Source organism: Centrocercus urophasianus, unplaced genomic scaffold, assembly GCF_019232065.1.
Source record: "Centrocercus urophasianus isolate 14NV4802_14NV808 unplaced genomic scaffold, USGS_Curo_1.0 seq_21, whole genome shotgun sequence".
Classification (NCBI taxonomy): domain Eukaryota; kingdom Metazoa; phylum Chordata; class Aves; order Galliformes; family Phasianidae; genus Centrocercus; species Centrocercus urophasianus.
The window spans coordinates 16,223,540-16,249,702 of NW_024884767.1; the positions used below are offsets into that span (position 1 = coordinate 16,223,540).

Genomic DNA, 26,163 nt, shown 5'->3' on the forward strand with positions numbered 1-26,163 from the left:
CAGGTGAGGAAAGTGTTTGGTGAAAGCATCATTATATTTTCATCTGTTTCATGTTCTTTAGCCTCTATTTCGGGTGCTGCCAGCGGCTGAATAGTAGGTATCTTCTCTGACCAACACTGTTCTCACAAGGGTGCAATTACACACATTTAATGTTTTCTAAAAATGCTCTCAGTTTTTTCAAGTGGCGTGCTCTGTGCATTTCATAGATTAACTGTTGTGATATATCACACAGTGTAATGTTTTGAATATGCTCTTGTCAAAATATTTTGTTTTTTTTCTAGAAAGACATCTGCTAATCTGGGGACAAAGAGTAGCAAAGTAGAACATAAATCTGTGATTTTCTGCTAGAACACTGAGAGAATGTTGTAACAGCCATCAGGCAGACACCATCTGTAATACCATAATTGATTTCTAGCATCACTTGTAATTAAATAAGAAAAGTGTGTACCTATTTACTAAAGGTACCTGTTTACCCAGCTACTTAATGCTGTTGAACGGGAAACCAAATATGTGCATATGTTATCTGTAGGCTCCACAAGAAGTCAGAGCAGAGACACTGGTGAATATGCTGCAGAGGAAAGGCCAGCCAGACAAAAGGACTGCCCATGCAGCCATCCCAAACCTGAAGTGTACCACAGGCATCACTGGCCTAAAACATACTGAACATATGGCCTAAAACATACTTGAAACACAGATCAGACACATAGATCAATTACAGCATGAAATTTCACTATTTATTTTCATATACATTAAAGTGAAAAACAAGTGAAGGCATCAGATTAACAGTTGCTTGCAAATCAATCTGAACTGTAAAATATGTTCTTCCCCAAGAACCTCCAAGATCACAGAGTTGGATTATTTTTTTCAGTCAATTTTTGTCATATTCAGGCATAGGTTCAGGCATTTTTATTTCTTTTAGTATTGTTCCTGCAAGTATTATTACTTGAATGAAAAATATGGCAGTTGTCTTACACTACCTTTAAGTCACATGTTCTGGTTTATCTGGCAATCAACAGAATATAATAATGAGAATGAAGAAAAAAAAAACAAAAACCATGTACCCATACATTTTCATTTACAGAAGTTATTTAGGTTTTCCAGACTCTGGATTATCTTATTTATTCATTCATTGAAGGCGAGTTTTGCAAAGAGGCTTCATAATATGTTATTTGATAACTGTTTTGTCCTTGTTTCAATAATTATTAAACCCCTTTTCCATTAGTTCAAAATAAATATTTATCTTCTTATAAAAAATTGTAAAACTTATATATGATTTAAAGTCCTGCTCTAGAAATCAGATGTTTTCCCCCTCAAAATCCAAAATACAAGGATGTGCTATTAAATGCTGTTAAAGCATGCTAAAATTATATTTTGTTATAAAACAGTTGTACTTATTTTGTTATATAATTGCGTGTGTAAGTAAGAAATTGATATTTTATTCTTACAGTTTGTTCACTATGAGCAAGTTGAAATACCTGCACGAAATTTCTTGTGTTAAGCCACATTCAAGATAGCTAATTGGAATAATGATCCTCAGTTGAGGTTTTCGTCTTGATCCTTCTTCATGGAACCTTAACACCCTTTTTTAATATTGCAACAGCATCATTCCATATTTTCTTCTAACCTAAGTGTAGTGAAGGAGCTTTTAGAAGTTATATGTCTAATTTTCTGTAACACCTTTACTAGGAGAATTCTTCACCAGTGACATCTGATGATCTTTAATGTCACTCCCTTGAAGGTATTCTCTGCTGATTTTCTTCCATTTATCACTTTTTCATGAAGCCTTGGAAATGAGTGCTTTTTTGTTTTCTCATTATGATGACAGATTATAGTAACTTTACAGAAACTAGCAGAAATATTCAAAAACAAAAAGTGTTTTGAATTTTATTTAGCTGATAGTATTCTGAAGTAGACATTTAAGTCTAAAACATTTTTCATGAAGTATTCTGAAATTCCTCTAGCTTTTGTTATTACAAAACAAGTACTGGAAGTTTCAGGCTCTGTCCCCTGACTTTTATCATAGCGATATTTTTAAAAGGCTGTGAGGAACAAAGTACAAGGTTTATGTTCTGTTATATAAAAATTTCTCCATCTGCAGAATTAGGATTTGTTTTTAGGGATGTACTAGAAATAGGGAGTTGGTATTGTCATGTAAAAATCAACGAAATCATAATGAAACTACACAGATAACTGTATCGAAAGTTCTTTATGTCAGCTACGAGATTCAATTATCATTGCTCTTTTTTGATGAACTGCTGGGAAGAAAAAAAAAAATTGTGTTCCACTCCATCTTCCACAGCTTGTAAGAATGTACTTGGCCTCATTTGGCTGATTTTGGTTGCAAATCAAGTCCACCTGAATATTTAAAACTTAACAAATTATCCTTGCTGTCCTCTGCCATTAGTACAGGTCTCAACAAAACTAATGCAAGGTCAGGTAGGTTCTCTCTGCTTCCAGCACTCAGATGTACTCTGATTAGCTCAGATTAATATCGAAAGCTACCAGCTCTTCATAACTTTTTCTTCTCATGCCAGCAGGCTCTCCAGTATGAACAAAAAAAACAGCCTACATCTGATGAAGTATATTGCCCTTAATGATATTTCCATTATTTTTACTAAGTCACTCCTTCATCTCCATTTCAGCAACTGCATTATATCTAGAATAAGAAAAGCAAACATCCTGCCTTTTGACTTCCTGCACTGAAAGCCTTGGACTTTTTCTTAAGTTGAGTTTTCAGCTATTGAAGGCAGCTGCTCAGTGCTGTTAATAAACTACAACTGGACTAACAGTTTCTGAGCCCACATTTCCTGACAAGTTTTATAATCTCTGGTGACCAAGGTGATAGTGATCTGAATCCTGTATGTCATTCCAAACCGCCCATGTCATGAGAAAGCTTGTCCAAGTTGTTCAGATTCTCAGTGGTTTTCAGTCTTTTTAGGATTGATTTCCAGTTCCTCTTTCCTTTCTTTTTTTGAAAGTTCAAATTCAAGTTCCTGTTTCAATTCCTGCTCCTGGCCTTTTAATTTTTTTGGTTTTAATTATAAGAGTGTTCCTGAAGAAAACATGGAAGTGAAGCGCATGATTGTTGTCACATCATCATAATAAACATTAGGAAATGCACTTTTAGAATATTGTTGTAAAATACATGATGTAAGATACCTTCAGGGTTTCCTAAATTTGTTTTTCTTCATTGACACAGGAAATGTCCAGTTATTCTTTGTGCTGTCTTTGCAAAGTCATTTTGTTGAAAAAATAGGTGTTAATTTTATCAACATCAGCTATTTTCTTTGAATGGTGTGGTAGGGTTTTTTTAAATGTTGTTGTTATTTCAATCTCAATTCATTTGTCTTTGATCCTTCCAAATAAAGAAATCAGAAGAGTTCTCATGGAGTATTTATGCTAGCTGGTCTATTTGTGTGAATTAAATGGAAAGAAAAATATATCAAAAGATCTGTTTATCTCTGGGTTTTTTGTGTGTGTATTTGCACATCTGTATTCCTAATTTGGTGGCTAATCTATACTTACAAAATACTAAAATACAGTATTTACTACAGGGTACATAAAAACTTTTGACAATTCCTTTTCACTGTCATTTAGTGTAGAGATATAACTGAGTTTATGTATAACTGTCTTTTCTAATTCTGTGGCTCATATCTTTCACTTTTTTTCCAGCTCTGATAGCCATTGGACGATACAGCATGACAATAGAGACAGTGGATGTTGGGTGGTGCAAGGAAATTACAGACCATGGAGCCACCCAAATTGCACAAAGCAGCAAGTCTCTCAGATACTTAGGGCTGATGAGATGTGATCAGGTAAGCAGCATTCACATGAACAGGTACCTGCTTCAACATAAGTGAGGGAGTGAGTGTTGATGTGTGTAAATGTGAGAGTGAGAGAAAGGGAGAATAGATTTGTGTCTTGCTGTATGAATAGGCTTGGTGTTCACTGCTGTGGTAAACTTTGCTAAAAAGTATCTAGAGAGCTAAAAAGAGCATTAAAAAATTTTTGCTGACATAGATTTTCAAAATACACCCACAGGCTACACCTACAACCTCAAGTAGTCACACAAGTTTTATGTAAAATCTGCCCTCTGAGGATTTTGAGTATTTTTGGCTAAAAGTGATTGGTATGTCATGCCATTACAATGATAGACTACTCTCTGTTTTAAAAAGAAGAAAAAAGAAACAATAGAATACTAAAAATACTGCAGTGCTACCTCCAGAGTATGATTTTGTATGGGTCTGTGTTCTTGCTCATATGTAATAGTCTTGAAAACAGGGAGAGGTTTGAATAAAACCATAACACTTCAAAATAGAAATAAAAATGTAAAAAAATTAATATTTAGCTTTCTCACTTGGAATATATTAGAAATGCCTATAAGATAATTTTACTAAAAACAATATTTTTAATAGCATTTCTTTTTTTACACAATATTATTTCACAATTTGAACTCAGTGTAAGTGGTAACTTTTCTCCTCAGCTGAGAGAGAGGCATAGCTACATAACATTTATGTTTGAAAGCCTTTCGGGGAAAAAAAGGGGATGCATGATTGCCTTGTGCTCAAGCTAATGAATTAGGGAGACTGCACTCAACATGTCAGTTTGGTGGAGTGGCCAAAGAAGTAGGAACATTGTTCAGAGTGAGGAAAGACAAGTCTAGCTCATTCATGTCTTACTTGTTTTCAGAGACTCTATTAATATATTTGTTCTGTATCTTTATGAACATATTTAAACTAATGTTGAATTAATATTCTTCAAATTGAAGCTTTTCCCTCACATTTTAGCTTCAGAAGCCCCTGAGTTCCACTAACAACAAAAGCTCTCTCTGCCTTTTTCTTTTCATTACTCTACTCTGGTCTTACTCATTTCAGTATAAACATGCAGAAAAAAGATTTTCACTCTAGATTTGTTCAAACGTGGAAAATATTGTAGTATGTATAGTAAGATTCACCAATAACAAACATCTTGACTGGAACCTCTGTGTTTAGAGCACCTTAGTTCAAAACCCAAATGTTGTGGGTATAGACAGGTGTTTTTTAAACATTTGGATATATGATACAGTCTTTTATCAAATATATTTCTTCTGCTGCTTCTTCCCCTAAGGCTCATCACCCTTTTGTCCATCCATAAAGGAGAAAAATGTGATTCCTGGGATGTAGTTTAGTTTTTTCATGACTTTGTAAACCATGTCAAATACTACTGACAGTGTATTGTAAAGTACAATATAGCATTCCTTTGGGAATTATTCCCACGTCTCTCGGAGGGCTGCCTTCTCCTGACACCGTTTCACACTCTAATTATAAGCAAATTGAACCCACAAGGTAATGCAAAGCTGCTGGAAGCACATCACTTGTTTTCTGAAGCTAACTTACATGTTCTTATTCAGCTATATATTCAGTTGTATTCCTGTTCCATCTTTTTGTATATAGCAAATGAGAGAAAAGCTCATGTCTCCTGAGAAAAGATGAAACCAGTGCATTTCCCATACAAGACACAGAATTTAGTTCTATTGTTGTCTAGATAGCATTTACTCATAGTTATTACTAGTTACATTCTATTCTCCGTGTTCATTAAGCTCCTAGACAAAGATGCTTTTACCTAGAATGGAGAGAGAACATCACTCTATATATAGGCTTCAGGAATCATGGCATAGTTCAGAGGTGAGAAAGATGTCTGGGATCAGGGAATAAATAGCTAGAAGTCACTGGAAGTTCAGTCTCTGGTTTCAGATCTGAAAATACACCTACAGGGACTGTATATTAATCAGTCATCACAAACCAAACTTCAGGGTCCAGCTGTGATTCTCAACATAAGCATATCTCTCAGGTATGCAAACTTCTAGTTGGATATGACCTGAAGAAACATGTTTTTTAATTCTAAGCTGCTTCATGCTCAAAAACATTACCATGAGTCTTTTGCAATACTTTACAGAAGACAGTTGAAAATAAACAAACAAACAAACAAAAAAAGATCCACAGTGGTGGTGAATAATAATTTCTAGGTCAGTTGTAAAGTTAGCAATAGGATTTTGTAAACCCAGCCTCAGAAAGTTTTCATTGCAGGGAGAGGTTTAGCACTTGGGAAGAATTGCTCTGTCTACTGAAGCTGACTCCAGTTAATCTCCTAAACTTTAGTGTTTTATAAGAGCCAATAGAAGAAGAGTGTGTGAGTTTCTTTGATGGATTGTGCTAAGATTATGTACTTAGAGTATGTTCAAAGGGTTACTTGACCTTGGGAATTAGATCTGACCCTGAATCACCTGATCAATTTTACATGTATTTATTTTGTGGATTTAGTAAATGTTGAACAATCAGCAGAGATCTAATAAGTGCAAAAATTTTATCCAGTCTTCAGCTGCTATAGAAAATCAATGACGTTGATGCTGAAAACAAGTTTTACTACCTCATTGCTTAAACTCTATGTACTGCAGTCCGTATTTTTCTTAATTGCTGGTTAATGCTTTCCTAGTTCTTTATACATCATCTATTGTCTTGTTAAAGTAAATTGCAAGATGAAAAAATTGTATTTTCTGACAAAGATTCCATGCAGATAGGAAAGCAGCATTGACTGTATGCCTGCTTGTGTGTACGTTTGTGTGCGTGTGCATGTGTGTGCGTGTGTGTGTGTGCGCACGCTTGTGTGCGTGTTCAAAGTATGGTAGCCAAACTTGTTAAGAAGTGAGGAAATACTGTTAAAGCATTGTAGTACTAGGATTACCACTGGGAAACATTTTCTTGCTTGTGAAGCCCTGATGGGAAAAATAGCAACACAGACAGAATGAAGTAAGTATCCTTGACTTGAAAGTTTTTGGCAGCTGGAAGATGCCAGCTCCCTTTTTTCACTGCAAATGAACAGAGAAATTACTGAAGAAAACCGTGTCTTCAACTGTCTCTCCCCAGTATCATGCAGAACTAATTTTTTCCAGTGACTGCTCTTTTAAATTAAAAATGTCAATGTCCAGCACATCATTAGAGGGAATTCTTGGGTGGTGCAAAAGGGTTTATTTACATGCCCTGTTGACTGAAATTCTTGTGTTTGGACTGTTGCCAGCTTACAGTGAAGAATGGGTTAGATTTTCCCCATCCAACCAACCATCTTTTTCAAAGGCACTGAATATTACACTGGTACCAGGTAGCATTTGTGCCTTTCTAGGATTTCCTAGGCATTGGAGAGGAAGTACTTAAGCAGAGTTACATAAGGAACATATGTACGTAGACTTCAAATGGTTGCCACTGAAATACCCTTTATGACCCAGGCTCTGTGGAATTTCTTTGATATGCTCTTGACACAAATTAAAGGCGTCAAGGGTCCTCCCGAGAAAGATCAGACAGGCTGCAAGCTTGGGCAAAGGCGGGCTCTGTTTTATGCCATTGATTATCTAAGTGCCCTCAGGCAGTGGGTCTCAGTAGATGCAGAGCATTATTGATCCACACCATGAAAATAATCAAATTATTCATTTCTCATCAAACTGCTGTTGCCATGACCTTTCTTTTTATCATGTTCTTTACCATCTAACATGCACACCACAGGAGCAATACGTTCTTTGCCTGAAAAATAAATGTCGTTGTATTTAGAAATCTCATAAAACCCGCTTGCATTACCATGAGATCATCATAATGGGGGCACGTATTTAGGATGGAATTTTTCTAATGAGCATTTCAACACTATCTTTTCAACATTTAATGCTACTAAAGTAGCAACAGTTGCTATTATACAGAATACAGAATACAAATCAGAATACAAAAATCAAATATCAGGAAATCCTAAAAATCTTTCAGAACTCTCCATATTTTGTTTTACAATACATAGGTAGATAGAATTATTTTTAATGTAAGATCAGTAAGAGCAAGGTTACCAAGAAAATGTCTTTCTTTTCTAATTGTCACTAGCACCTCCACAATGGAGTCAAATTTGGTTCTCTCTGCACTACATAGCAAGGGTTTTTGCAGCCTTCCTAGAGCTCTGAATGCTCTGATACTGCTAGAGAGGTTGCAAGGCAGCCTGAATGCTTGGGCCTGTATCCTGATAGCAGCCTAGTTGCCAAAGCCAAACATCTCATCCAGGAAACTAGAACTCAAGAGATCCTGTCATATATGTGCAACCTACTGCTTGTATTTCCACGGCCACCTTTGGTAGTGCTAGCTTGATCTCTGCAGAGCCTGCAGTGTACTGCTCAGGCAGAGTGAGGTCAGTCCCTTCGACTATTAACAGTAGATGGACTCTGAGAGCCTGTTGTCCAGACCTCCAAAGGTTTTTCAGAGCTCATGAGGTAGACTCTAAATGTTTGCAAGTGCTTATTGTTCGGACAGTGCACACTGCTAGTTGCCAGCAAGCACACACAAGCAGATTCAGAAGCAGTGAGACATTTCCTCCCATTTGGTGACTTTCACTGATGCACGCTGGCTTACAGCACCCCTGACAGACACGCATCTTTTGGGAGATACTCTGCTTCTCAGTCAGAGTGTAGAACACAGCACTGTCCTGAAGCTTTTTTTAGCAAGAACTGTGTGCAAATGCATCACTGTATGTCTCCATATCCATGTGTGTGTACAGGCACCTAGCAGCACACGCAGCAGCACAGGTTATGTGCATCGCAAAAAATGAATGTCATGGTTCTGATTCTCCATTTATTTTGAAAGCAGTAAAAGATTAGATCAGTAGTTGTTAGCAGCTTAGGTAGGCCATTTTAGGGTTTTGTAATTGCAAGAGATGCAGAGGCCATGGCATTTCTGTGGTGTTCCAGAGGGCCTGAGAACAGCAAACCACCCCCAGTCGCTGGCTGCCTCTTCCTGTACTGGTGCGTGGGCCACATGAGACTTGCAGCTCCCAGTGCCCTGCATGGAGGACAGCTGCAGGTGTGGGCACAGGAACGCTCAGCCTCTGCCTTTCATCTGGATCAAGCGGGTTCCTCACCAGGTTCCTCATCTCCCTGTGTTCTAGAAGAGGCAGAGTGCTGGTTCCAAGTCCAAGGCGGTATTTAGTTCACTTCTGCCCAGCCTCCCACAGCCTGTAACATGGCTGTCCATCAAGCCAAATGTTAATTGTATCTCTATTTTTATCACAGCTTATGAAAGAGTATATGTCAAAGTCCTTTGTAAAACGTCTGGTAAATAATGGTGATTTTTTTTGAGTCCTCAGACTGGTTTCTCATGCAGCGAAGGGGATACTTTACATATCTGGATTCATGTGGGCAATTTCAGGACACTTTCTTTCCTTTTACAAACACAGACATCGGGACTCCTAAGAGCCTTACATGCATCCTCTAGGCATAAACTGAAGCCCACATCAGAATCGCAGATTGAAATCCAGATGTTTCAACTTTCTTTTCCTGAATGCAATTTTTTACATTCCTACCCCTAGTTACTTATTATTTCTAAATATCACATATTTTATGTTTCTAAAGTAGATCAGAGAGAGAGAGCAATGTTCTCAATGCTATTTATTGCTAGAATTCATTTTAAAGAAGTCTTCATAGCACTTCTTTATTGTGCTTTCACAAAATCCTAACCAGTTCTAAATAATGGCAGTTTGAACTCTTCACCTTTATGGAAAATGGCTGGATATCACCTAGGAAATCATGGCTAAAAACTTGACATGCTTTTCTGGCTGATAGCTTGGCTAGTTGAATAATGTGTCAGAATTATCTTCCCATGTTGTTTTCAACTTTTCTCACACAGAATTTCATATTTCAAGATACTTTTACAGCAAATAGCTGTGGTGCTATTTGCAATGGTTATCAACCATGCTACCATTTAAATGCAGGAGACATTTCTTGAGAAAATATGCAGAAAGATGATGTTGAAAAACAAAGGCCTGCAAAATTCAACATTCACAGCTATGTGTGAACAAAATGAAGCGAGTCTGACAAAGTCGGCTGTGAATGCATACTCTGTGTCAGTTAATAAATCATCATGGCCCCTTTTTTTTTTTTTTTTTTTTTTTTAAAATTCAGATTACTTCTAATGAAAATACATCTGAGAGTCTGCAGTTTATTCCAGATGACTTTCTCAGATCAATTGTAGCATGTATTTCCTATTATACTTCTACTGAGCACTGAAATCGATGGTCAGTACAGCTGACAAAAAAAAAACCCAAACTTTTATATTACCACGAGGAAGATAGATTACCCCTAAACATAGAAATAGTCAGTTAAAAAATCATTTGTATCTTAAACAAGATTTTTAGGAAATTGGTAGATTTAAAAAAAAATTATTAATTGATTTGTTCTGCAGTAAGGCCTGTTTTAGAAACATTTTTAAATGTATATATCTTGCACAAACTGCAAATCATTGTACTTACTGGGATGCAGTTGTTGTTATATATGTGTAAGTGCCAGATTGTGGGGGAAAAAAAAAAAAACCCTCTAAAGGCAAAAAGAATCTTCTGTTTAATATATATGTATTATTAAGCATGTCTCAAAACATTTTTACCATTAATTCAGTAACTTTTAATTTAAATTTGAAGCTGAAGCAAAGGAAGTAAAAATATGGAGATGAGATACTAGATGAATCTTTAAATTTCAAATACGTTTTGATCTGGACTGTTCTTGATCACAAGTGGAAAAGCAAAAGTTGGCCAGGGCTTGTTTTAATATGATTAGTACAGCAATCTGCCTCTCATCTTCAGAAAATGATAACAATTGTTACTCTGATCAAAAACCTAGAAAAATTGCTACCATTTTTTCTTTTTCTTTTTTAAGGGGTTCATTTGGATATTTGAAATTGCGGTTTTGTGATTTTGAAGAGGACTGAAAATATCCAATCCCAAACCCTTGGAAAACATTTCTGTAGCTCTTATTTTTCTCTTGTTGAGAGGGCTTTGCTGCATATTAAAAAGGATACTCTTTTTTTTTCTTTTTTTTCTTTTTTTTTAAATTTTATATGTATTGTATAGAAGCTGCCAATGAAACATCTCTTTACAAGCAATGAATAATTTAGATTCATAAATTCTGTGAATCTCATTACAAGGAAACTAGTTATCCTTGCTAATGCACAGATAGGGAAAAATAGCATTTATTTCTCTTTGGTCTTCAGCATAACAATTTTAAAAAACAGAATAACGTAATTTTTTTCCTATAGTTATTCCTGTAACTGGAATAATGGACCCATTACATGTATGAATGAAGGCATCTGCTAAAAATATAGAAAAGGATTTGTTTATTCAGATTGAATGCTTTTATACTCCTGATTTAACTCCTGTTTTACCAAAATATTTTTATCTACCAGCTATTAGTTCCGCAACATATCTGCGGCAGTGGCTGCATATGGAATCTTCTTGAGTTAATGAGTCACTCTTACTGTGAAAAACAACCCCTAAACATGCTACACTGCAACAAAAAGATGGGCACTCAACTACATGTCAGTGGTTTGAAATCAGGGTACAAACAGCTACAAAGGAAAACGCAAAGTGAAGTGGTCAGCATTTTTGTGATATTAAAAAAGAAAGAAATTTTAAAGCAGCGTTGTTGTCCTCAGAAACTTAAAATCATTTTTGCTCAAATCAAATCAATTTGTCAGCTGACAAATTTTGAGAATTATTTCTATGTTATTTTTACAGGTTCCCATTTTGACAAGTACTAAACTAAAAGGTACCCAAATTAGGTTTTTAGCGTAGCAGAATAAGAAGGAAAATATTTGGTGCTTTTAATTCAGTAGGCAGAAAGTAATTTGAAAGAATATTTATCACTATACAAATAAACACTGTAATATCATTGTATATGTCTCTTTATTTACTGCAGTTTTTATAAGTAAGAACAAAGCAGTGCATGGAGTTTCATCATAAATTTGAAAAAATTATAGTGTTAGTAATATTTTTACCTTTCACAGTTGTGTAGGTAGAGTCTAGAAGTTCATCTGATTACAGTGAACAAAGTTAGCAAACCAACCAACCAGCCAAACTGAACTGCTCTTTTACAATGGTTTCTCTGAAATAATAGAGAAGTCCTCATAGTAAGCAAGGGGAATTGAGACTGAAAATCTTTATCACTTAACTTTAATATTCAATAACGCAGTGGCAGTAATGATTAGCACAGCAAGCCCAGAGACTGGCTCTTCTAGAAAACTGTGCAAATTCACAGAGGCCTGAAATGAATTATGTTGTGCACTTGCAGTAACGCTTTCCTCTCTGTGACTGTAGCAACTGTGGAGGGACTGCAGCAACTCCATTTTTGAGGCACCTGTGTAAACAAAACAACAAGGAATCTCATCCCTCAAGGACGCTTCTTTCTGTCAGTATGTAAGCAAAGAACTAAAAGGAGGGGTATATTTAAAAAGCGGCCTTACTAGATTTTCTGAAATCTTTCCAGAAGTGCTACTATCAAATATTAGACAGTTTGTGTATTCCATTTGTTTCATTTCATACTACAGAAACAATTGCAGGTATTTCTACTTACCAACTTCCTCCCCTTTCCAAAGAGAAGTGGAAAATAAATTGCTGAGATTCAACATAATCGAATTGGCTGAATATCATGAAAATAATAGCACATCAGTAATTTGGGGAAAAAAATCTATGCTTGTCAGTTTCATTATCTTTTTAAAATCACAGAATAAGATATTTATATGTAAGTCTGCAACCACTATGGTAATATGTGCTTCTGTGTGCCTTTTTTTTTTTTTTTTTTTTTTTGCTTTTTTTCCTATTAACAGCTGCATCCATTAAGTCAAACATTAAGTCAAAATCTTACTGTTGTTGCTGAAATTGCAGGGGTCTTTACTTGGACTATAGACTGTTGTGCTAATGTCAGTAGTTCTGTAATTTTATTAAAGTCCTAAACGAAGGGTCTGCCCCTGGGCATGAGGGCAGTCATTGAAACTCTGTGGAATATGCCTGCCTTCAATGATCAAGTGCACTTCACACGAAATGTTTCCAGAAATCTTTAATTTTGTTATGGCTACAGGCAACAGTTATAATTGGGCCACCTGAGAATATAATTCATTCAACTATTAGCAGAAAAAAAATCAAACATTTGTTATTAAGTACACTTTTTATAGGACAGTGACTTAGAAAGCAAACTATTGCTCAGAGAAGAGAAAATGCATATATGAAAACACATGGGTTTTAGTAGCTGCAGGTGTGAATATTTTGGATTTTGTTATTAAAACATTAGAAAAAATGGGAACTTAAAATGCTTTCAAAATTTTTAATTGTGCATGCACACAATGGCTACTTTTTTTTTGTCCACTACATGCAAATTGGGCTTTTGTGTAATATATCCTACATATACTGAGGCAGAATCGCATATCACTAATGCTGCAGTTTCAATAACTTCATAATAAAACCCTTCTGAACAAAAGGAAGGTTACATAACTGAAAACACCTGCATTGTCCCTAAAAGGAGAGTGTCTGTGATGTTGTGAACGAACTACATTCCATGCTGTGCAGCAGTTATTGCAGCAGGCCACGACTCTGGGATGTTATGAAAAGCAAACCATGGAGGAGCACAGGCGAGTTTTCCTTAGAAGTCCTAGTGCCGCATCTTTGCACTAGCACATTTCTGCAGGTTGCTTTTGTTGCTTTTTTTGGTTTGCTTGTTTGTTTGTTTGTTGTTGTTTTCCTTTTTGGTTTTGGTTTGGTTTTTTTTGTTGTTGTTGTTTTGGGAGGGGTTCAGGATTTATATTGGGTTTTGAGGTTGTTTTTTTTTTTTAATGTGATCCTAATTTTTTTGTTAGTTTGATTGCTTTGTTTAATTCTTATCAAATTATGTGGCTCTTTATTGATTTCACTTACTAACTTGGAGTGCAGATATTTTTCTTTTGAACTACAAATTGAATTGGGTGTTACCTTGCATATTTTCCTTACATCGGAGAACTTACAGATTAGTGGTGAATACTTCTTCATGGTGAAGAGCAGCGTAAAACTTTCAGTTTGGGTGATGGTTCTACTCTTATGTTTTGGTATTGTTCTGACTGACATAAAACAAACATTTTTTGGGGTTTTAGTAGCTTAGAATCAGAAGTGCATTCCAAGACTGCCCTTGATAAAACTACAGGAGGGGTTTTGGGGATTCAAATAGTCCTATAACTCTCTTCAGCGCTGTATTAAAGGAGTTCTGTGAATCAAAACCGAAAGCTTTTAAAGCCCTTGTATTTGCCATTTAGTATTCCAGTCCAAGAAATCTATTGGACATGACACCAACTTTTAGCAAATTAGCTAAAAGTAAGCAGGGAAGTCTTGTGTAGGAAAATTCCTACTTATCTTACTCATTTATGAATGAAGCTATCAGTCTCATTAAAAAGAAATGTCTGCTTCAAGTAATGGTTTCAACTGTAATCCCTAATTTATCTTAATAAGATTAGGAAAACTTGACTCCCTTGAATTTAATAGGATCTGTCCCGGGAACATAATGAAAGCAAAAGGTAAAGAAAAGTAGTCCTTAAGCCTAAACAATTTGAATTCGAAGAATTCAAGAATTTGAATTTTTTAGAAATTCTTTATTTTGTGATCTAGAAATTAAAGAAAAAAAATATTGAAATTATCACTGCAGTTCTCTGAAATGACAGGGAAAAACCTGAAAATTTTCTAGTTACTATTCATGTTTGCAGTTTGAATTTTCATGTGACAACTCAGGAAGGATTTTATAGAAATAGTTTTTCATGGTGATCCATAGCAGATATCAGTGGTATGCTAACCAGTAAATACAGGCATACACAGATTAATAAACTTAGACTGCTAGATCAAAAATCTAAGTAAATTTTCTTCTGTGAGTAGATTATCAATTGAAAACTATAGTTTCAATATAATCTAAACCTAAAAAATCAGTAACCTGGAATCTCATCTCATAAGTGCCAGTTATTTTCTTCTGGAAAAAATATTTGCAGACTGGAGAGAATTTTTTTCCAACTTTCAGCTTGACAATCATTTTACTTGAAGAGCAGAAGGAGCTACAAAGGCAGATTTCCCATTTTTGTCATTATTTGACACACACTGTGTGTATACCTGGCAGAATGAGAATGAAATTATTCATCAAAGAAGCGCTCCCTCAATCCTCTTATGGATGCTCATCTTCTTCACATGGACTAGAGAATTCTCTTTCCCAGATAATCCTTAATTGTCACATAAGGAAGTGTTCCTTTTTTTTTTTTTGGCAGTGCAGATTATATTAGAAGTGTTCTGTGAACATCTACACCATCTTCAGAAGAAAAAAATTCAGGAGGCCTCACCCCAAATAAAACTTTTGTCACAAAGTCAATTGTTCTCATCAGGGAGGTAGGGGTTATGCATTCAGATGTCTTTAAGCAAAAAGAATTCAAAATCATTATTTCAAGGTAAGCACTCCAGTTGAGTTAGGAGGGTATGATATCACTTTGTCCTGACAGTTCTGTAACTCATCTTCTTTGCTTTTATGATGGTCTGGAATAAATTTTTATGTCAGAAAAGATAAGTTTTAAACCAAACTTTGTTGTTTTATTCTTTCTGTTTGATGACCAGATTCACACACATTTATTGCTTTGACTCTTAATAGTGAGGACTGCATTCTTTCATTATTTATTAAAACATAATTGAAAGGCTATTTGGATTCAAATGAGTGATTATGCTTTAGGTAATCTAGCCAGTTTATCTTTAGTTAGTAGTCTCCCTTGTGACAAATCAAAACATAAAGATTAATAAAAGTTAAGTGGAAGAAAAATATAACATTTTAAGGGATATTAAGATGTGAAGATCTTTATTTCTTATTCAGTGAACAAGACTGTTCAAACTGAGAATGGAAAATTGCTCTTTAAGTAATTAATTTATTTTGGGAATGGCATTCAGTGCTTTTGTTTTATCACCAGCCAGACTGCTTCTTAACAGCAAGACAGAAGCTTCTGTTCTAATGGTTAGACATAAGACTTCTTTGCATCTTAATCCTACTATTAGGGAAACTTAGGAGAAAAATACCAACAGAGTTGACTCAGATGTTATTTATCTATCTTATTCGTTAACACGGAACAAAATTTTCTTGACTTCTCATATTTTCCTCAATTTTATATAGAGTATGCTAGTATTGCTAAGATACTAAAAATTTTACACTATTTTAGATTTTAACCAGATATTCAGTATTTAAAAATATTCTGGTAGGGAATCAGTTGTGGTTTAAAGGTCATCCTTTGTTTCTCAGTCTGGGTTCCATGCAGACTGTCCCACTGCCAAGTGGGAAATTTTTTTTTTGTTTCACTCTTCTGTTGTATAATCTTACATTGAATCCATCTTGTCCAGTATTTTTTCACTGTTTGCAGTTATTTTCTTTGTGTTAAAACTATTTAAATTTAACTAAAATTTACATACATACGTCGCTCCAAAAGTAGTACTTCATATTTATTTCCGTGGAAACAACAATAGATACTAAAAGCACAATAACACAACGATAGAGCACATTCTCTACTACAAAACACTATTTTTGAACATAGTCACCACCATTAGCTATGCATTGTTGCTAGCAATGACAGCAGTCTGCATGCTCTGCTCATAAAAATCTGCACCAGGAAAGGTAATCCACTGTTTCATAGCTGATGGCATTGTTGCTGGGAGGATGTCACCTATATAGTCCATCTTTCATCAGCCAAATCAGGGAAGGTGCCTTTGGTGGATGTGGTAGGACAATCCAGACAAGACTGGCAGTGTGCTCCATGGTCTTCAAACTTGTGTGAGGCTGATGTTGTTATGTTGCAAGAGAAAGATTGCCTTCTTCTCTGCCCTGATTATGGATGTTTGAGCCTTCAGCTTAGTCAGGATCCTGACAAATGCATATGGTGTTCTTTCTGTTCCTGTGCGAGCATTCATGGAATCCATCTGCTACAAAACCTGCAATATGCCAGCATTGCCACCACTGTTTCCAATTCATTGAACCCATATCCACGTCTTCACATACTTGCCTAGTCATAATCTGACAATTATGAGTGAGCTTTTCAAGATGCTCTTCATCTTGTGCCATGACAGCTGTGCTGTCATCATTGCTGAAACACAGCATCTCACCAACTCACTGTGCTCACATCCACTGCTTGATCTCCATTAACATTTGGCAAGTGTCAGTGAATGTCAGTAGGTGTCATTTTTTCCACAAGGACGAAGACACAGCTTTGCTTTAAGACACAGTTCCATATCAGATGCCATTTTGTTAGGCTGCCTCTCTGCTGTCATCTGTCACACAGCAACAGTATACAACGGAATATTGTTCGGAGGGTTCAGCCTCTACTGCTGTACCTCTGATGTTGTGGGCCAGCAGAATAAAATAGGAGGCATTACTTTCAGAGGAGCCTTCATATATTTAATTATTTATCTTGAAGTTTCGGAGGATAACTTTTTCTTCTATCACGAGAGTCAATTTCATAAACTCCAGGTAGTTTCTTTCTGTGGCAGTTATGTTTTCAAGTGTATACATAGGGTTTTGTTATGGTTTAACCTGGCAGGCATCTCAGTACCACACAGCCTCTCTCTTTCTTATCCTGAATGGGAAGGGGAAAGAACTAGAAAGGTACAAGTGCAAGAACTTACGAGTTGAGATAAGAACATTTTGCTATATTAAGCCGAAGCTGCAAGCAAGTCAAAACAAGACATTAATTTCCTACTTCCCATCAGCAGGCAGGTGTTCAGCCACTTCCCCACAAGCAGGGCTCATCATGGTAATATTACTTGGGAAGACAAACAGCGTCACTTCACATTTCCCCCCTTCCCTCTCCTTTACCTCAGCTTTTATTGCTGAGCATGATACCACATGATGTGGAATATCCCTTCTGTCTCCTCCTGGCTGCTTATGTGTCCCCAGACCCTGCACTGGCAAGACAGCACAAGAAGCTGAAACATTCCTTGCTCTGTGCAGCACTGCTCTGTGACAACTGGAACATCCGTGTGTGATCAACACTGTTGTCATCAAAAATCTAAAACATGGTGCCAAACAATCCTCTTTGAAGAAAATTAACTCTGTCCAAGCTAAAACAGAGGACAAATGTATGGTTTGGTACTAGTTAGTTTTGTCTGGGATCAAACAATTTTAAATGTTCTTATGACACTGTAACAAAAATAGGGAAACCCAACTGTTCAGGTTTGGGTCATAAAATATCTGACTTTGTCATGAAGTCACTTCTGCAGTGGTTTTGCCTGTTCTCTCATGCTTATGTTTTACTTTTAACTGTGTCACTCGATATCAAAAGTAGTAATTAGTAATAATTGTATTATGTATTATTTATACTGCAGTAACTTATTTTAAAAAATAAAATGACCAATGGCTAGTGCTAAATGGTTTACCATAGATTTCTTCATAGATTTTAAGACCAAAAGATACCATTGTAACATCATCTGTCTTCCTGATTATCCCGGGCCATGCTGTTTCACTTAAGTTAGCCTTGCAGTAAATACATTACTTTACATCTAGCTAGGGTTTTGCTTCTGTAAATGTGTTCGGTCTTCAGCCAGAAATCCCAGAATATAGAGGATGGATGGCTTTCTCTGGTCACTGCCTCTTGTCCTATATTTGAACATCCTCTTTGTAACAAATTTGCCTTGTTTGTTTCCTGTAACAGAAAATCCGCTTTTAATATTGCACTAACTCACTCTCTCAAACAATAATATCCATGCTGTACTAACAAATAACATCTAACAGGTATGTGTCAAAGAATAGTAGCCTCTATTTGCTGTTAATATTTAAAAATATTGAATAGGTTTATGGTATTTGTTTTCTAAGTTTCCCAGGAGGAAGGAGCAAGAGCATCTTCATTCTGGCTGGTTTACCACAAAGAGGAGTTACTTGTAATGTTAGAGGTTTTGCCATGACTGTGCACCACAAATGTAAAGAAAAGAGGCTTTTGACTACTTTTGAATAGGCAAAAAGTAGCAAATACAGCTTAGGGAATTCTTCCCTTCCAAGCAATATTTGTGAGAAGTGCTGCTGACAGTTTGAAAGTATGTATATATTCGGCTATAAATATCAAATATTTTGGAGGACTTGTGCTATGTCTGATTTCATTTTGATTTATTAAAAGTCACTTCTTGTTTATCAGCACTGGAAGAGGTTACTGTAATGTAGTAATTTGCCGAAAGATACAGTGTGTACTATGAAGGAAGTTAAACCAGTTTTCTACCCAAGTCAGTTTTAGCTAGATGAAACTTCCAATGAAGATTGAGTGTTTCTATTATGAAAGTAGAAGAACTGGATATTAAACTTTTCATTTATCCCTGTCATTGTGAGCAATCACTGCTCAGCAGGATGCACTCCTTGTTATCTTTTAAGGACAAAAATATTATTAGATATTGTGGTCACTGTGCTTTAAAATATTATTCCCAAGATGGACCTTTGTAAGGGTAGTAAATATTTTAGGAGTTTTTTTGTTGGCTTTTTTTTGTGTGTGTTTTGTTTTTTTTTTTTAACTTTTTTTTACTTTTGTGGGACACTGTGGGGAGAAAGCAAGTCACGATACCTGTTGTACATACTACTGATCTTGGCAATTTAGTACTTAAATATAGCACTGACATATCTTTAAATGTCCAAGAATTTTAGCAAGGATTTTAAAGAGAAGTGCACAAAAGTTATGGTTCTTCAGTTAATCTTTAATTTATCTAAACGCTGAAGGAAGCTGTCTAGTTTTGTGATATGAACTGCAATCAGCTTAAAAATAATTGACAAATTAATCCCTTCACAGAGCTGCAATTGTAAAGGTGTTAGATTTAGCTTGGCTTGTCTGATTGCCCTGTCTAATCAAGAGAAAAAGTGCTATCTTTGATGTTTAAGATTTAAAAGAGACATCCCTGACCTTACAAGCTAGTATATTTTAATTATTGATCCCCTCATTTCTGCCCACAAAAGCCTTTGTTCATTGATAGCCTCACACCAAAAGATTAAAATAAACACTTCTACCTGGGAGGTACATGAAGACAAGCAGGAATTTGAACCTTTGGAAAAGTTAACCTGTATTACCAATTTATATACCTACAATATAAAACAGCTTACATTCTTTTCTTCTTGTTATTAACTCTTAATTATCATTGCAGTCATGTTGAAAGCCACCGTACAGAGGAATTTAATTTCAGGATAATCATGGACTTCCTGCACAGCATATGTAAAAGTATCAAAAATATACTATAAATTAATTGAAAAATGGAATCAATCTCCATTTTCCAAAGCCAAGAAAAATTTCAAACCTGTGTCTGCTTGAGTAACATTGAAGTAGCGTGCTTTTGTTTCAAAATTCTCCCTTTAAGGTGGAGTTGAGCTGTTCTTTACGTAGGCTTGTTGTGTTGTTGTTGTTGTTTTTGTCTAAAAGAGCATCAAATTCTGAATGTTTTTAATAAATGAAGCCTACTGTATTAGTAGACAGCCCAATCCTGCAAGTCCTTCTAGGAAACCAGTTTGATTATTTATTTAGCTTGCATACCATTGCCCTTTTTGTTCACTTTTTGCACATCTTGGATTCTTTTCTTCAATTGCAGGTGAATGAAGCCACAGTGGAGCAGCTGGTGCAGCAGTATCCACATATAACCTTCAGTACTGTTCTACAGGATTGCAAGCGGACATTGGAACGAGCTTATCAAATGGGCTGGACTCCCAACATGTCTACTGCCTCTTAATGTCATGCACCAACATGACACTTCCACTCTGCTGCTTTCAGTAGATCTAACAGAGACTGCAGTGGTTCACAACATTGTGATATATACAATGAATGCAATATAATTGTGAGTTTACAGAGGTTACAGTAAAATGGAAAAAGCTGTATACTGACTTTGATGTACTGTACAACTAAGTAATGGTATTGAGACAAAATTTTAGAAATGCATTGTATTTCTTTGTTTGCTTAAAAGAAATGACAGATTTCTTGAAGTGGATTCCTACTAGTTCTATGGATAGATTGAGTTATAAAAGATACAAAGCTTGTTGTTTTTCTTTTTTGTGTTTACTCTACTTTGCCTTGGTTATGTGTGTTTCCTTTGATTTGTAGATGGTAACTCAGTGCTAGCACCAGTATAGCCGATCAGCAGAGGCCTGTGCTGAAACTGGGAGCTGCACTCCATGCTTATTATTTACTAAAGCTACCCTAGGAGTTTTAAGATGCACAGTGTATAAGAAAATCTACGAAGAGCTGAGATTGTCTTACAGACTTTTCCGGAATTATGCAAGTCATTAGTAAATGATTATAATGACTAAATATGCATCTAATGGACAATCATATAGTCATTGAGCCTAGAATTGTTTGGGTTGGAAGGGACCTTAAAGATCATCTCGTTCCAATCCCCCTTCCACAAATAGGTTGCTCAAACACCTTCTAATGTGGCCTTGAACACCCACAGCTTCTCGTTAACCTGTCCCAGTGTCTCATCACCCTATGAAAAGAATTTCTTCATAATGTCTAATATAAATCTATTCTCTTTCATTTTAAAATCATTCTACTCTGTCCTGTCATTACTTTTGTCCTTGATATAAAGAGTACCTGATAAAGAGTCCCTTCCCATCTTTCCCATCAGTGCCCTTTAAGTACTGCAAGGCGGCTGTAATGTCTCCCCAGACATTCACTTCTTCAGGCTGAATAACTTTAATTCTCTCAACCTTTATCACTTCACAGAAATTGTATCTTCTTTATTTTGTTTGTTTAAAATAGTCTTTTAGGAGATCTTCCACAGATTTTAAAATCTTTTCACACTGCAGGTTTTGCAGGAATTGAGCCAACAGTGGTTGAACTCATACTGATAACCAGTTCCCACTTCATAACCAGCCAAGCAGGAAGTGAATACACCAACAATCAGATGTAAATTAAAAGACAGTGTTTAAATATCTGATTGAAAAAAAAAAAATTGTTTCTTTTTTTTTGTAAGTGGACTCGTCTCTTCTGACTACAATGCTATGTTGTTGAACTGGGCAATTTGAGTAAATGGTTAGAATACAATAAGGGGATTTTTCTCAATTCATGTGTGGTTTTTATTTTACAACAGATCTTACAATGCAAGGAATACTTACCTCTAGAAGACATTCTGAACATGAGGTCTATTGTCATAGGTATTGTATGGTAGGATCACTTGCTTTGTAATACAGTGTATAAAAAAACACCAAGAGTAAGTACATTAAAAGATTAATTTTCTGTGTGTCACATTGCATTCTGAGGAGTTAATTTTGACATGGGGATAGTGAAAATATAGATACTGCAGTTTCAGTTTGAAGTTGCATTAAGTTTTAGAGTATTACTGTTTGGTTAAGAATATTTTTATGTGTATAACACTGGATATTTGTTTTTTAGGGGTAACAGCATTTTAATCCAAAGTATGAAATGCTTAAGCTTCAGCTGAAGAATTGCCATTATTATTAAAATGTTTTGCTAATCCAGAAAGTCTGATGTAGTGTAACCTAGAGAGCTTATTTAGTATAGCTGCATAACTCTGTAAAACTGTAAGTTGATTTCCATGGCATAGTTTTTTACCAGACACATCAGCTCACCGTAATTCTGGTGAAGCTGTTGAATGTTTTCTTCTTAGACTTCTCAAAATGGGGATGAACTAATTTCTTTTAAAAAATATATAATAAAGTTTTTGCTTTAAATATGGTAAATACATGTGAACATGTGTAATGCTGGGCTTTCTATTTACTCAAAAATGGCAACAAATATTTTCAGAATAAAGCCAATGAATTATATTGCAGATATAGTACCGAATCTTAGTCATTTTCTTTTCATGACTTTTTATGACTGCATTAAAACTATTCACACAATTTGTAAGTTTCTATTTTTCCGTGAAACTTTGACCTTTTAATGGGTTGCAATAAAAGAAAGAATAAAAATCTGATGTCTTTCATCTGTGCTGCTACTGTACTTAGACTCTACCAAGAGAAAGAATGAAATTTCAATTTTGAATATGCAGAACTTATCTGGAGGTCCTGAGCAAACTGATCTAAGCAGCCCTGCTGTGACAGTGTTTGAACAGCTGAGATCCAGAAATATTTTTCAGTCTAAAATACTCTGTAATTAACGAAGTTTTTTCGTGTATTTAACAGATGTAGTAAGTCATCTCTTGTCACTTCTGCTATTAAGCACTTCCGCTGTCACTTCCATTTGCATTTGACTGCTATTAATTTCTCTCGTATTTTTTTTCTAAACCAATCAGTCCAAGGTAGCATCTTTGCTGGCCCACTCCTCCTCACTTCACCAGGAATAGAGAACTCAAACACTTTTTGGTTGCTTTGCCCAAGATAGCTTTTGACCACCACGTCTCCCTCCAGTCCTTCTCTGTTTGAAAACAGCTGGTCTAGAGGGGTGCTTCCCTGGTAAGCTCTCTTACCAGCTGTATTAGGAAGCTATCTTCTACATGCTACAGGAACCTAGGCTGCTGCTTCTACTGAATTCTATTTCCGGCATATATATGGTTGCCTACAAGAATTACGTGACTTTCGGAGCTGTTCATGGAATGCATAATCTGTCTTTCATCCTGGTTGGGTGGTCTATAGCATGCTCCCTCTAGGGTATCAGCCATTTCGGCCGTCCCTCTGGTTTTTATTTTTTCATAATTTTCAGCATTCCCAACATTGAGATGTCCTCTAACATAGAGAATCACTCTACCAATCTTCCTTCCTTGCCGAGCACCTCTGAACTGCCTTTAGCCTTCCACTGCAGTGCTCCAGTCATGAGAGCTCCCAAAATGTTTCAATGATGACAACTGAGTCATAGTTTTTCTGCTGCACAATGCGTTCCACCTCTGCTTGTTTGTTGCCCATGCTTTACATGCATTTGTATAGGTGCACTTCAGCTGGGCTATTGGTCTCACCAACCTTGTCATTGTTTTTCCGGACTAATATCTAGCAAGCCTCGTTTTATCCACTTTCCCTTTCAAATGTAATTTAAAGCCCTGTCAGTGAGCCCAAACAACTCCTAGCCTAGAATCCTTTTCCCCTTTTGAGACAGTTGGACCCCATCCTTTGCCAGCAGGCCTGGTGTTGAATAAACCACCGCATGATTAGAAAAAAAAAAATCTCTGATGACATCAGCCTCTTAGCCATGTGTTGATCAGGTGAGTTTTCCTGTTCCTTTCAATACTTTTCCCTGCTACTGAAAAGGGTTGAGGAAAGCACCACCTGTGTTCTTTCTCCTTCAATTTACCACTCCAGTGTTCTTCAGACCTTTTTGATAGCCCTGGGGCTTCTCCTCACAACTTCATTATTGCCAACCTGAACTACCGCAAGTGGAGAATAATCAGGTCGTACCAGACCAGGGAGCTTTCTAGTAATGTCCCTGACCTAGGCTCCAGAGAGTCAGCAGACATCCCTGTGGATTTGGTCCAGTCAGCATATCAGGCCCTCTGTTCCCCCTCAGGAGGGAATTACCTCTGACTTTTCCCAATATGGACCTTCCCAGGGAAATTATAGCACAATTGTCAGTAAGAAAACCTTGTGTGCAAGCAGCCTCTTAGTACAACAATTTATTTTCAACCATTCACTCTTGTAAATCTAGACATAATTCTCATTCAACCCCAGTCAGATCATTTACTTAGTGGTCACTCTAACCACTTCTCGTCATTCCAGAGGTGATGTGGATGAAACATCCATACACAATTTGTCCCTGCATGAAAAACGGCCACGAGGACATTTTGCATAGAGGGCCAAATGCACTGAACACAGGCTCCCAGATGAGTAGAAGTTTAGCGAATTACTGAGTCCAAACAGGGATATCCTCCCTATAAGCATGTGCCCTGTACAGTACTAGGCAGCTTCTAGTCCAGTTTGAACAAAAAGTGAAAAATACCAAAAGTAAGGAAAAACTGAGTCTAGCATATCCATAGAGGGCTAGTAGGAATTACTTTCAGCATTCTCAGCACCATTGCCCATTGCTGTTTCTACTGACTGCATAACACCATGTGGACTCTGTATCCCAATTGAGCTCACTGACAAAAAATATTTCTTCCCATTTAGGTCAGTAGAAGAGTTTGAGCAATCTTTGCTGGCTTCCTAGAGCTGCTAAATTTACTGAACTTGTAGTTGTGTCTTCAAAAAACAATTGACGTTATCAATTCATATGGCAACATCCATATATGGTGCTGTTATGTGAGCTTATAATAAATGTAGACATTTGCAAACATGCTTCTTTTTATTTCATTTGCTACAGAAGTCCAACGACCCTTACAATGACAATTAATCCTGATGGTGAAAAGTAGCATTGTCTGTACATACGCTTTCTTTACACACAAAAATACATCTGAAATATTTTGATGTATGACTATTGTATTTGTTCTCAGAACTACAGGAGATGATACAAGTTGTTTACAATAGGATCTCCCTGTTTTTGAAAATAATTTGGATAAGAATTGGAAATTTCAGTTATTACCTTCCTCTTGTTTTTCTTTTTGGTTTTTCTTTTCTTTTTTTTTCCTTTTCCCTTTTTTTTCAGGATCACAATGTTTTTATCTTCTCGTTGAGAAGTATAAGAATCAGAGTTTAATTTAGTTTTCAGATCGGAGGATGGGAACTGGAAAGAATTCATGTTTGTCCAAGTCTTGGATCAAGTTTGCAAGCCAGAAAAATAGGGGAAAAAAATCCCAAGCCTCTCCTATAAGGTTGGTTATTAATGTGTTATCTGTGTTATCTGAATGTTGTTGTCTTTTCTCAGTCTTACTTGAAACATTGTAGACAGCTCCACTTGTAAAAAATATCTGTAATTCTGCGGGGGAAAAGACTGTGTTTAAATGTAGAAGTCTATCAAAATTAAGCTAAGGATTTACTGGTAAATATTTGCCTAAGCTCCCAAATCCCTGTAATCTCTTCTGCTTCAACTATTCTTGAGCTACTGTACCATCACTTCTCTCTGCTTCCAGTCAGTCTCACTCTGGCACTTAGCATTGAGCTGACAAGTGGGTGTATGCAAAGCAAAACACTGAGCTTTACAGACAGCTCCTTATTGATTAGAAAACTGCACGGGTTGTTTTATCTATCTATCTATCTGTCTATCTATCTATTTATTTATAAAGACAGAGACAGAATCGAAGAAATAATTTATTGCTGGACATCAATTCCAAACCAAATGAAAATACTCAAATTTCATGTCATAAAAGGAGAAAGATGAGAATATTGAGTGGAAAAGAAAAAAACCTATTTTGTATCTATGAAGTACATAAGTTGCTTTGAAAGTAGTTTCTGCTACTTACTTCCATGGAAACTACAACTACAAAGAGCACAGTAACAGTAAAAAACTGAGCAAATTCTCAGCTAAAAACACTATTTTTCAA

At 36.1% G+C, this 26,163-nt stretch overlaps 1 protein-coding gene across 1 annotated transcript in view; it reads left to right on the forward strand.

Annotated features, from left to right (window-relative positions):
• Positions 1 to 22,737, forward strand: part of FBXL17 (F-box and leucine rich repeat protein 17) — a 264,239-nt gene extending 241,502 nt beyond the window's left edge. Inside the window, exons 8-9 of the mRNA XM_042822768.1 lie at positions 3,673 to 3,815; positions 20,401 to 22,737. Coding sequence (XP_042678702.1) covers positions 3,673 to 3,815; positions 20,401 to 20,538 — 281 coding nt within the window. The 3' untranslated portion in view covers positions 20,539 to 22,737. The remainder of the gene's footprint in view (positions 1 to 3,672; positions 3,816 to 20,400) is intronic.
• The last annotated feature ends 3,426 nt before the right edge of the window (positions 22,738 to 26,163 follow it).